This window comes from Rhinolophus sinicus, chromosome 12 (genome assembly GCF_057876585.1).
Source record: "Rhinolophus sinicus isolate RSI-liver-muscle chromosome 12, RSI-T2T, whole genome shotgun sequence".
NCBI classification, from domain to species: Eukaryota; Metazoa; Chordata; class Mammalia; order Chiroptera; family Rhinolophidae; genus Rhinolophus; species Rhinolophus sinicus.
The window spans coordinates 28313366-28325542 of NC_142512.1; the positions used below are offsets into that span (position 1 = coordinate 28313366).

The 12177-nt window shown below is 32.3% G+C and overlaps 1 protein-coding gene across 1 annotated transcript in view; it reads right to left on the reverse strand.

The window, feature by feature from the left end:
* Positions 1-338: 338 nt before the first annotated feature.
* BRIP1 (BRCA1 interacting DNA helicase 1) overlaps positions 339-12177 on the reverse strand; it is a 153051-nt gene continuing 141212 nt past the window's right edge. The window contains 4 exon segments of the mRNA XM_019732469.3: positions 339-575; positions 577-1316; positions 2628-2957; positions 5676-5758. Of these exon segments, the coding sequence (XP_019588028.3) occupies positions 465-575; positions 577-1316; positions 2628-2957; positions 5676-5758 (1264 nt within the window). The 3' untranslated portion in view covers positions 339-464.

The window sequence follows — 12177 nt, forward strand, 5'->3', positions numbered from 1 at the left end:
TTTTCAAGAACACTTAGATTTCTAAAAAAAAAATCTCAGATCAATTTGAGGTAAAATCTATAGTGAAACATGGCTAAGGTGTGCCTGAATTAGACAGCTATTAATGTTTATGTATCAGTACGAAAACAAGTGGATGAAGAATGCTACAAAATACAAATATTTACGTAAAATTTAAAGTGCCTTAGACAACTACACATCTTTGTGTAGTTGATTGATTTTAAATTGCATTTAGCTAAGGAAGACTTGTTGGAGAAAAATATTTTGTATGAATCACTATCAAAACTCAAGGATGGTAAAACTTACATTTCTGAACATTTAAAAACTCTAATGATAATGAATTAAAGTGGAAAATATACTTCAAATTTTTAAAAAATGACACCACTTATCCAATGTATAAATTATCATTTATGATGGTTTAATATAACCACAATGACATATTTTTATAGCTTGACAGTTAAGTATTATTATCTAACACCAGGGAACAGACCTTTATTTTTTGAAGAAGACCGTTCAAAGTTCTTTATATCCATTTCACGAGTTTCCCCCAGTTCCAATTCATTTATACAAGTTGTTTTTTACATTACTACCAATGTCATCAACTTTACTGTCTTTAATATGCATGACTGTATTCAATTTGGCATCTGTGCAATCCTCAGCTTCCATTTCCCCGACTGAATCTATTCCATTCATAGTCCTAACTTCAAAAAGATCTTCAGCTAGGACACAATTTGAATTATTAGCCAATCTATTATCTCTGTCAGTTTCAACTAGTTCATTTTTTTCTTCATTTGTATCTACAGGGTCATAAAGTTCAGGTGTGAAGTAGATAGAGTCATCTTCTGCTTCTGTTTCACAATCTCTATTTGGAGTGGAAAGTTTAGTTTCTTCACTTACTAGAGACAATTCAATGCCTGGATCCAGGGTTTCTTCACAGCCGAGCAGCTGTTTGGAATGATCTTTTTCAAGAAGAGCAGCATCAATATTTATTGATGAAATAGTGGTTTCTGACTGAGTGCATGGTCCAAGTGATGTGTTTATGCTCAGAGACGAGGACTCAAATTTATCTGGGAGTGGCAAATCCGTTTTACATCCCTTTTCTGTTTTGAAAGTGGAAGAACTAGAGGCACAGTCCTCTGATGACCTAAATTTAGGTGGTGTTGTCAGAATTTTACTAGTAAGCTGCTGTCCCAAAGAATTAAAGCTAGACCAGCTAATTCTCTTCGTTTGTTTGTTAAAGGTTGGGCTTGTGGATCTGGATATCACAACTTTTTCTGCTTTCACTGCCTGGGCAGATTCTTCCAATAATACTGGATCATCTATGAATACAAAAATTGAAGATTGTTAACTTTCTGCACCTAACATAACAATTGTTCTATTAAAATGATTTTTGTTAGAAATACTACAACTATATAGGATACATAATTTTGAGCCCACAACCAGTAGTAGCAGGATTTTCATCTTAGAAGGTAAAACACAAAATGTTAATTCTGAAAGGAATCTTAGGTCTCCAGTGATTCCCAACCCAAGTTAAAATACTGTCTGATAAATTATCAAATTTGACGCCAAGGATCTCAGGAATGAGAAAAGGAGAAGTAAAGAGGAAGATGGCTGAGTAAAGGAGGGAACAGGCTGTAAAAATTTGCCTTGAAAATCCACCAACAAATGATTAAAAAGAAACTGATCTAGATTAATTCCCTTAGGGAGACTGACAACCAGAAAGACTAAGATGTAAAACTGGTTAATTAGACCCGAACTAGAACCTACGTTTCCTGATTACCAGTATAATGGCCCTGAATTCACTATGACGTTTATTTAGGATAGAAGCATATATTATAAAATATTTTTAAATGGGTACATTAAACTATTATCATATATTAATTAAAACAATTGAAATAACTTCCAATGATATAAACCACAAACTTTGTCAATAAGAGGCCAGACATTAAATATTTTAGGTTTTGTGGGTCTATTGTATCTATCTCAACTACTCAATTATGGTCTTCTAGTATAATAATAGAACTAGTCAAGTCTGCTGTTATATACAATATGGAAATAAATGGGCGTTGAGTGTGTCCCATTTAACTTTGCAAAAATCAGACAATAGGCCAAATTTGGTCCATAGGCCAGTTTGCCAATCCTTGATATAGACCATTATATTTTAATATATTTTAAAATATTTTTTATCATTTAGAACAAATGACTTTTACTTCCCTAACCTAAGAAATTCATGTAAAAAAATCTATAAATTAGACCAATTTTTAAAATACATCTACCATTTGTTTAGTACTTTATAACGCTGTGATATTGGTCATGTTGTTAGATCTTCACAACCCAACCTGGAGCGATAGGCAACAGATAATTCTTTTTCTATTAAGACTCAAAAAAGTTAAATGACCTGCTAGTTAGTGGCAAAGCTTGTTAGTAGAAAACCAAAAAATATACTCAGGTCTCCTGACAAGAGTTTGTTACCATTCCAATCAATACACTATATACTATTTCATTAATTTATGGTAACACTTTGTATTACAAACCAATATATTTAAGGAAATTAATCTATAACAATATCATTTCACTAAATACAATGCAATACTTCTCTAGCAAATGTAAATGGACAGAACTTTTCATACCTTTATCCTTTCTGGAGGTGATGTCACTTGGTAGAGAAGAACTTTCAGTTATCATTTTAGGACACTCTAGTTCTTGGACACACATTTTTGCTTCATCATCCCTAGGACTTTCTGGTGATGGATGACTTGCTGCTTCTAATAAATAAGTTGAGGCATTGTCCTTCAAACAGGCCACTTCAAGTGTAAACTCATTGTCCTGTACAGACTTTCCATCCTTTTTGAATACATTAGTGACCTTTTGGTGCTTTTTGGAAAACTCAGCCAAGGACTCCAGTGCACTTTCAAAGGTTGAATGGTGCTGAATCTGCTGCCGTATCCATTTAGAAAGTCCTAAGGAAAAAGTAAATCCAGAAAGAAATGCTGATTTTTAATTACTAAGATATTATATATTAAGAAAAAACTTAGATAATTTTTCTCATGAAGTAATCTACTTGAATTTAGAGTATATAGAATGGTTCTCAGTGTTTTTCCTGTTTTTGACCTTCATATGTACAATATGCTCATGTATCACTAACATTTCTCTTTATATGCAGCGATTGTCAACTGAAGGGAGGGAAAAGGCAGTGGGAGAAGAGTGAGGAGGGGGAAATATATTATTCGTCAGTTTAAAATAACTGGGGAATAAGGCCAATTCAATTCCAATATAATTCCCCACAAAAAGTGCCTTCCTTTTAATTGTAGGGAAACTAGAATTTGTAAAGAACACAATCTTCCATTCCGACTTTCTAAATTTGATACCTTTTGCAAAAATTCAAGATTCCAGTCTCATAGGTTCTTTTTTGCTCCTCTTTTCCTTTAATTCTAAATATTTCTTAAACTTTTCTGGGGGAGAGTGTGTAAAAAGAATAACACTGTTTTATGGGCAAATCATGTCACATGTAAATATTAAATAATTATTTTTTAATACACAAATAATCAAGTAGTAAGGGACAAGATTTGACCTGTGACATGAAAACTGCACAAAATTGAACCATATCGAATACAATATATTTACAGTATGATTCACTTCAGAATGAAATTAAAACAGGTATTTGAATTTTTAGAAAATAAATGTTCTCTATTGATGTTACTAAACTATCATCTTTTGGAGTAGTTAAAAAAAATCACTATGGTATTTTAAGATTAGGGAAAGAAAAGATAGGACTTCAAGCAACTTGAAATTCCATTTTAAAAACATTCCTTTAGTTTTTTTCCCTCAGTGGAGTTTTCCCCCTATTTTTATGCAAATTGATTTAAAACTGAATCATCACAAGGAGTTAGTATGCTTAGATAAGGAAAGATTTCACTCTTTGAGTCTCAGAAAAAATAAAAATATCTCAACAAAACTGAACTATAATGTAAAAGTTTAAGTTCTAGATTTTAAAATAAGAAAACAAAATTAAATAAGCATTTCCTTTTAAGTGCTTTGGTTTTCTTTTCTAAAAGGAGAAAATAATTATACCAAGTAAAAATACAAAATTTTCCTAAATTGAAAAAGTTTAGTACTATAATTATACCTCTTTCATTTTAACCTTTTTGTAATCAAAGAAAGCCTTTTCAGTGTAAAATATCAGTTTGCTTTTGAGACTTAAAAGAATCTGAGCTCCACCTGCTGACTAAACATAAGCACTTAACATTTTGCTTTTAGTTATGTCTTGACTTACATACGATGGCTGGCTTTACATACAAAGGGAAGAAGACAAATGAAGAAGCCTTTGTTACTTTAATCCAGGTGGATACGTGTTAATATCAAACCAAATATAATAATTAGGCTCTGAAATGGAAAAAGTATAGTCCATACCCATAGACAGCTAATCTGAAACAAATTTAAAATTTAGCATTTCTTCATTATAGTATGAACTTTTCAGCATTAAATATAATAATAAAGATGCAAATATGTCCAACAGTTTTTTAATAACTGATGGATTCCTGGTGTTGACTTTGAAGGGACCATGTTACCATGTTTCCCGAAAATAAGACGAAAATACAATATTATATTATATTATCTAAGACCCAGTCTTATATTGTATTAAAATAAGACTGGGTCTTATATTAATTTTTGTTCCAAAAAACGCATTAGAGCTGATGGTCCAGCTATGTCTTATTTTCGGGGAAACACGGTATTGCTGAATAAAAATTACAAAGGCTCCTCAACTTATGATGGGGTTATGTCTCAATAAACCCACCATAAGTTGAAAATATCCTAAGTTGAAAATGAATTTGCACACACCTAACCTACCGAATATCATAGCTTAACCTAGCCTAATACCTCAAACGTGCTCAGAACACTTACATTAGCTAAGAGTTGTGTAAAATCAGTTAACATGAAGCCTATTATATAATGCCCAGTATCACTAGATAGTACCCTGCCACATATCACTATCCCATGAAAAGATAAAAATTCAAAATTCAAAGTACAGTTTCTACTGAAAGTGTATCACTTGTACCATTGTAAAGTTGAAAAATCCTAAGTCAAACCAGTGTAAGTTGGGAACCATCTGAATAGGTACATAATATGCCTTCATTTGATTGAGGGAAAAATGACCATCTATTTGATTTTGCAGCATGCAATGGTGTTTTCCTTTTAGAAAATACTAACTCTGACATAAACTCTATAATAACTGAAGCTTTTCTAAACCAACCAACCAACAACAAACCTCAACATATCCCAGAATGAAAGAATAAAGAATCCTAAACAGCCAAAGGAGATGTGTTTGTGTGCTTAAATGTAAAAACTTAATATTTCTTAGAAAATTCATTTCTATACAACAGCATTTTCTCTGACAATGATAAATTATTACTATGTTACTGAGTCAAATCCCACATTCTATGAAATTGGAGGATCCTAATTGATTAATACTATTTTGGTAACTCACCAGATTCTCCTCTATAAGGATTTTTTGGTAAACATATAAGCATTAAAAGGCTAGATTTCTGGTCAAAATGAATTATACATGTTTGATCTAATAATTTAAATTCTCTGTCCAACTCTTTGTCTTTAAAAATGGAAGTCATGAAATAACAAAGATTGTTATCAATTCTTTCTCGAAGCCCAGTTGAGAATCTTACCAGATATATATCGACTTGGATTGCTCCTGAAACGATCATCCACTAGAATAAGAGCTCCCCAATCATTTTTGTGTCGAATACACCTATGCAAAATAAGGAGAAAATAAAGTAGGTATAATTTTGAAAATAAAATCTAAATTTCTAGTGGGACAGACAGAAGACTGAGGAAATCAATGATGTGTCAGTTATATATTCCTTTAATCAAAGTCGTTATGATGAACAAGGTTATAGAAACTACTCAAAGTGTATAAAAACTCTCCTACTTCTGTCAGCTACTGATAACTTACAGCCCAAAATGTTATATGCACTCTATTTTGAAAGTCAAAAAAAGAGAAAATATTTTCCAAAACCTTCCTTAGCCACATAGATTATCTTTTACCTTATATATTATATTAGTTGTCGATTTTATTCTAGTTTAATGAGTTTTATCATGAATGTTTAATTTTATAAATAAATTTGATATGCACCAGTTGATATGCTCAAGCAGTTTTTCTTCTTTAGACTGGTGGATGACACTGGCAAAAATTTGAATATTCAGCCAGCCTTTCATTCCTGGGATAATCACACATGGTCATGGTGCACTATTCATTTTATAGATTATTGGATTTGATTTGCTAACAATTTTATATTAAAAAATAATTTTTAAAAAGTAAGAGTACAATTCAGAAATTTTTAGTACATTTACAAGGTTGTACAACCTATACCATTATCTATTACGGAACATTTTTATCTCATCAAAAAGAAACCCAAGCTCATTATTAGTCACTTTCAGTTACCCCAATTATTCTCTCTAATCCCTGGTGACCACTAATCTACTTTCTGTCTCTATAAATTTGCCTATTTTGGACATTTTCTATAACCAGAATCATACAATATATGGCATTTTGTGTCTAGCTTCTTTCATTTAGCATGTTTTCAAGGTTACTTGCATTGTGCATCAGTACTTCATTCTTTTTTATGGCTGAATAATATTCCACTATCTGGATATACCGCAATTTGTTGATCCATTTATAAGTTAATGGGCATTTGGGTTGTTTCCACCTTTTGATGATTATGAATAATGCTATTATGAACATTTGTGTACACATTTTGTGTGTGTACATGTTTTTCATTCTCTCGGATATATACCTGGGAGTGGAATTGTTGGATTGTATGGAAAATCCATGTTTAACTTTGAGGAACTACCACTTTTTTCCAAAGCTGTCACACAATTTTACACTGCCATTAGTTATGTATGAGATTTCCAATTTCTCCATTTCCTCACCAACACCTGTTATTGTCCATCTTTTCATTATATGTACCCTAGGAGATGTGAAGTGGTATTTCATTGTGGTTTTAATTTAAATTTCCGTATGACTAATAATGTTAAGCATTTTTTGATGTGCATACTAGCCACTTGTGTATCTTTCTGGAGAAATGTTTATTCAAACATTTAAAAATTGCATCATTTGTCTTTTTATTTTTTAATTCTAAAGTTCTTTATATATTCTGGACAGTAGACCCTTTTCAGATACATGACTTGCAAATATTTTCTCCCATATGAGTTGTTTCCATTTCTTAATTGTCCTTTAAAGAACAAAAGTTTTAACTTTGACAAAGTCCAATTTATGTAATTTTTAAAAAGCTGCTTGTGCTTCTGATGTCAGGTTTAAGAAATCATTGCCTAATCCAAGGTCAGGAAGATTTACAACTTGTTAGTCTTTGATGCATTTTGTATTCACTTTTGTATATGGTGTGGACATGAGGTAGGGTCTAACTTCATTCTTTTGTATGGGCTATCCAGTTATCCCAGTATCATATGTAAAAAAGACTATTCTTTCCCCATTGAACTGTCCTGGCACTTTTGTCAAAAATCAATTCACTGTCAACGTATGGGTTTGTTTCTGGATCTTCAATTGTATCCCTTGTTTTATATGTCTATATTATGCAGTAAATAACAATCTTGATTATTGTACCTTTGCAGTAAGTTTGAAATTGAAAATTGTCAGTTATCCAATTTTGTTCTTTTTCAAGATTTTTGTGGATATTCTGGGTCTCTTTCAATTTCCATATGAATTTTGGGATCTACTTCTCAATCTCTGCAAAAAATCCAGCTGGGACTTTGGTTGGGAATGCATTGAATCTGTAGATCAATTTGGGAGAGTATTTCTATATTAACAAGTCTTCCAATCCATCATCATGGAATACTTCATTTAGAAGTTTCTTTCAACAATGTTCCACAGCTTTCAGTGTATAAGTCTTGCATTTTTTTTTTTTTTTTTTGTTAAAGTTATTCCTAAGTATCTTATTCTTTTTGATGTTATTATAAATGGAATTTTCTTAATTTCATTTTTAGACAGTTCATTCCTAGGGTACAAAGATGCAATTGAGTTTTGTTTACTGAATATGCATCCTGTAATCTTGCTGAACTTGTTTATTAGCTCTATCACTATTTTTATAAATTCCTTAAGATTTCTATGTAGATTATCATACGATTTGCAAATTTAAAGATAATTTTGCATTTTTTACAATATGCTTATTTTTTTCTTTCCTAATTGCTTATAACCTCCAATACAACACTGAATACGAGTGGTCAGAGAGGATATTCTTATTTTGCTCTCAAACTTAGGGGAAATTATTCAGTCTTTCACTGTTAAGTGTAACTATAGGTTTGTCACAGATGCCCTTTAGGGTTAAGTAACTATATATACACTTCTATTCCTACTTCGTTGAGTGTTTTATCATGAAAATGTGTTGGATATCGTCAAATATTTTTTCCTCATCTTGAGATCATGTGGTTTTTGTATTTTATTTGAATAGGGTGTGATTAATTTTAGTTGAAGCAACTAAATTGGTTGGCTGTTGACCAACCCTGCATTCCTGGGATAAATCCACTTGGTCACGGTGTATAATCCTTTTAGTAAGTTGCTGGATTCAGTTTTCTACTTTTCTGTTGGGGATTTTAAGGTCTTCTAAGGTCTTTCCTGAGCACGAGCATCTCTTTGGTTATGTGCACAGTCCTACACACGTGTGGCCCATTAAAGTCCCAGGAACATGTCAGAAAATTTAAAGCCCCCTATGGACATCTCATTTCCTAGTTTTTCCCTTTAAGCTTTTTAGTTAGCCTATTATTTGCCCCAATTTCATTCATTGTCTCATGAAGCAATGGCCTGAGTAAGCTTTAAGTCAAGTCAAATAAAGACAGCCTTGTGAATGGTGTCTTCCAGGGAACCACCAGACAGGTTCCATAACAATTCTCCAAGAATAAGATCCAGCCCCTCCTGTGGTTGGCATGTTACTGGCTTTCACCATGATTTAGGGCTACTGTGAACTTTCTAGAAGAGATCATATAGAATTGGTGTTATTTCTCCTTGCCTATTGAGTAATATTTGCTAGTGAGCTCCTCTGGTGGAGATTTTTTTCAGAGGGCTTTAAAGTATGAATCACATTTCTTTAGTAGATAGAGGGCTATTCAGGAATATTTCATTGAGTTTGGTAGTTTGTGGGTTTTTGGGAATTAGTCCATTTCATCTAAGTTGTTGAATGTATGTATATATAGTTTTTCCATATTATCCTTTTAAAGACTGTGGTATATACAGTAATATCATGTCTTTCATTCCAGATATTGGTAATTTGTGGTTTCTCTTTTTGTTTCTTGTTAATTTACCTATAGGTTTGCTGATTTTATTGATCCTTTTAAAATTGATTTTTTTAGTTCCATTGACTTCATTTTTTTTGTTTTGTTTTCAATTTCATTGATTTATACTCTCATCTTTATTAATTCCTTTTTTCTGTTTGCCTACATTTATTTTGCTCTTCTTTTTCTAGCTTAAGGTGGAAGCTTAGATTATTGATTTGAAACCTTTCTTTTTTAAAAAGTAAGTATTCAATGATGTTATAAATTTCCCACTGAGTACTGCTATAGTCGCAGCCCATGAATTTTGATACGTTGATTTTCATTTATTCGTTCAAAACATGTTCTAATTTTCCTGTTCTACTATGAATTATTTAAAAGTATATTAACGTTTAAGTATTTGAACATTTTTCTATTAGATTTCTGTTATTGATTTCTAGTTTAAATGATTAATTCCGTTATGGTTAGAGAAACACACAATGATTTCTGAAGCTTAAAGAATTTTTAAGTTTATCACCTGGGATATGGTCTATATTGGTAAAAGTCCCTTGTACACTTGAAAAGATGTTTATTGTTACTGTTGGGTGCTCTATAATGTCAATTCAATGCAGTTGTTTAATAACATTATTTAACTCTTCTATATCTTTATTGGTTTTGTCTACTACTTCTATCTATTACTGAGAGTTACCTTCAAGTCTATACCCACAACTGTAGTTGTATATTTGTCTATTTCCCTATTCAGATCTGTTAGTTTCTGCATCATTGTATTTTGACGCTGTTTTTAGGTGCAACTCTACTTTAACTGAAACTTTAGAGTGCTCCCAATTCCTAAGATTTTCCATGCCTGAATCTGGAGGATCTTGTGAGCTTTTACGACTGTAGATTTAAATTTCAGCTTTCTCTAGCCTGCTAAGTCATTCAATCATTCATCTGTTTTCCAGTGTTCAAAATTTGTTGACATCTCATCTGTTGTTGTCCCCTCTCCCATTCTTTTTAATTTTGTAGGTTTGACATTTTTATTCCTTTACCCTCATGGGATTTTAAACGGGGGTACAGATTAACGTAAATGTTCAATTTTTCCACAGAGACATTGAAAAATCTAAATTTTATACGACATTCTTTCTTGATATAATTTTCAAGTAATCCATAGGTTCTAAGGCATCAGACCATAAAAGTGGGCAGAATGGGAAGATGGATATTGCCAATATTATAGAACAGTGTTGAAAATCAACAGGAAGTTCAGATGCTTCTCTATTTTGATTACGTTATGATCTTTGTTTAAAGTGTCCTATGGCAGAAAGGCATTGAAGTTAACAAAGCAGTTCAGAGAAAAAGGTTTCACCTTTTCATTTTTCCATTGTTTTCATACTGCCTTGCTCAAATGAATTATGCCCACTTGAGACAAAGATTATACTTTTAGTAAAGTAAACCTGTTAAGAAACTCAGTGCAGTCACAAAACCACGGTACATTCCCGAAAGCTACTATTATATTTCATAGACTAATATTATTTCAAATACTCTAATATTCCCATGTGAGCTTTAAAAAAAAAAAGATAACATGTTTTAAAACTCAATTTGTTTCTTTTTACTTTAGAGTCTCTAGACATATCCCTTATAAGAAGACTGCCTGAGTATAGCATCTTTTATGTCAATCCATACATGAGTGTTTTATCAAATGATATAAAACAATTCACTTGATTTTTAAATGGAATATGTTTCTTTGTAAGTTGTTACTTGTTGACTGAAAATCAGTACGATGACAGTTGGGCTACCCATTTTTTAATTAATAAAATACTAAAACTACTAATACTATATTATAATACTAATACTATTATTATTATAATACTAATACTATTATACATCAGTATTACAAACACATGCTTTTTATGAAATTCTAGAAAAATGTGTTTTGAAGTTCTAGAAGCGATCGGGCCAATATGGTACAGTGGGAAAAGCAGTGAACCTGGCATTTTTACTAATTCAACAAGCATTAATTGAGCCCCTATACCCCAAGCTGAGACATAGTTGGTTGCTGAGAATGCAACAGAGATATAAACAGGCTATTATAATACAATGAGATATATGCCATGATAGGGATAATGTATAAAATGCTATAGGTATCCTAGGGAGTCAATAATTCTAGTTGGAGAAGAAAAAAAAATCATGTCCTTCATAAAGGACATAATTTTCAACTAGGTTTTGATTGGTAAGCTTGCCAAATGAATTTTATGGTAGCTTGTATGCCAAGGCAGAGAGTGATGAAAGGATATGGTATGTTTAATAGTGAGATTACGTTTAATGGTGAGAACTTTAGTTCTCAAAAAGTAAGATACAAACATACAGTCATGAGTCACTTAATGACAAGGATATGTTCTGAGAAATGTGTCATTAGGTGATGTTGTCATCGTGTGAACATCAAAGACTGCATTTCCACGAACTTGGCTGTATGTTATAGCCTGTCGCTCCTAGACTACAAACCTATACAGCATGTTATCGTACTGAGTACTATAGGCAATTGTGAAAAAATGGTTAAGTATTTGTATATCTAAACATAGAAAAGGTACAGTACAGTAAAAATATGGTATAAAAGACCAAAAATGATACACCTATATGACACTTATCATGAATGAGCTTGTAGGATTGGGAGTTGCTCTCGGTGAGTCAGTGAGTGGTGAGAAGGCCTCGGACACTACTGTACACCACTGTAGACTTTATAAACACTGTCCCACAAGCCCTACCCCTGCTTCGTTGTGACAGGGTCAGAAAGAACACAGCAAAGCTGTCAATGCTGCTCCATGCACAGGGATGTAGGCTGGACTGATAAGAAATATCAAGGAGAAACTGGCTGGGTAAGGACTAGATCAGCATGACAGTTTGTGACAGTCAGGA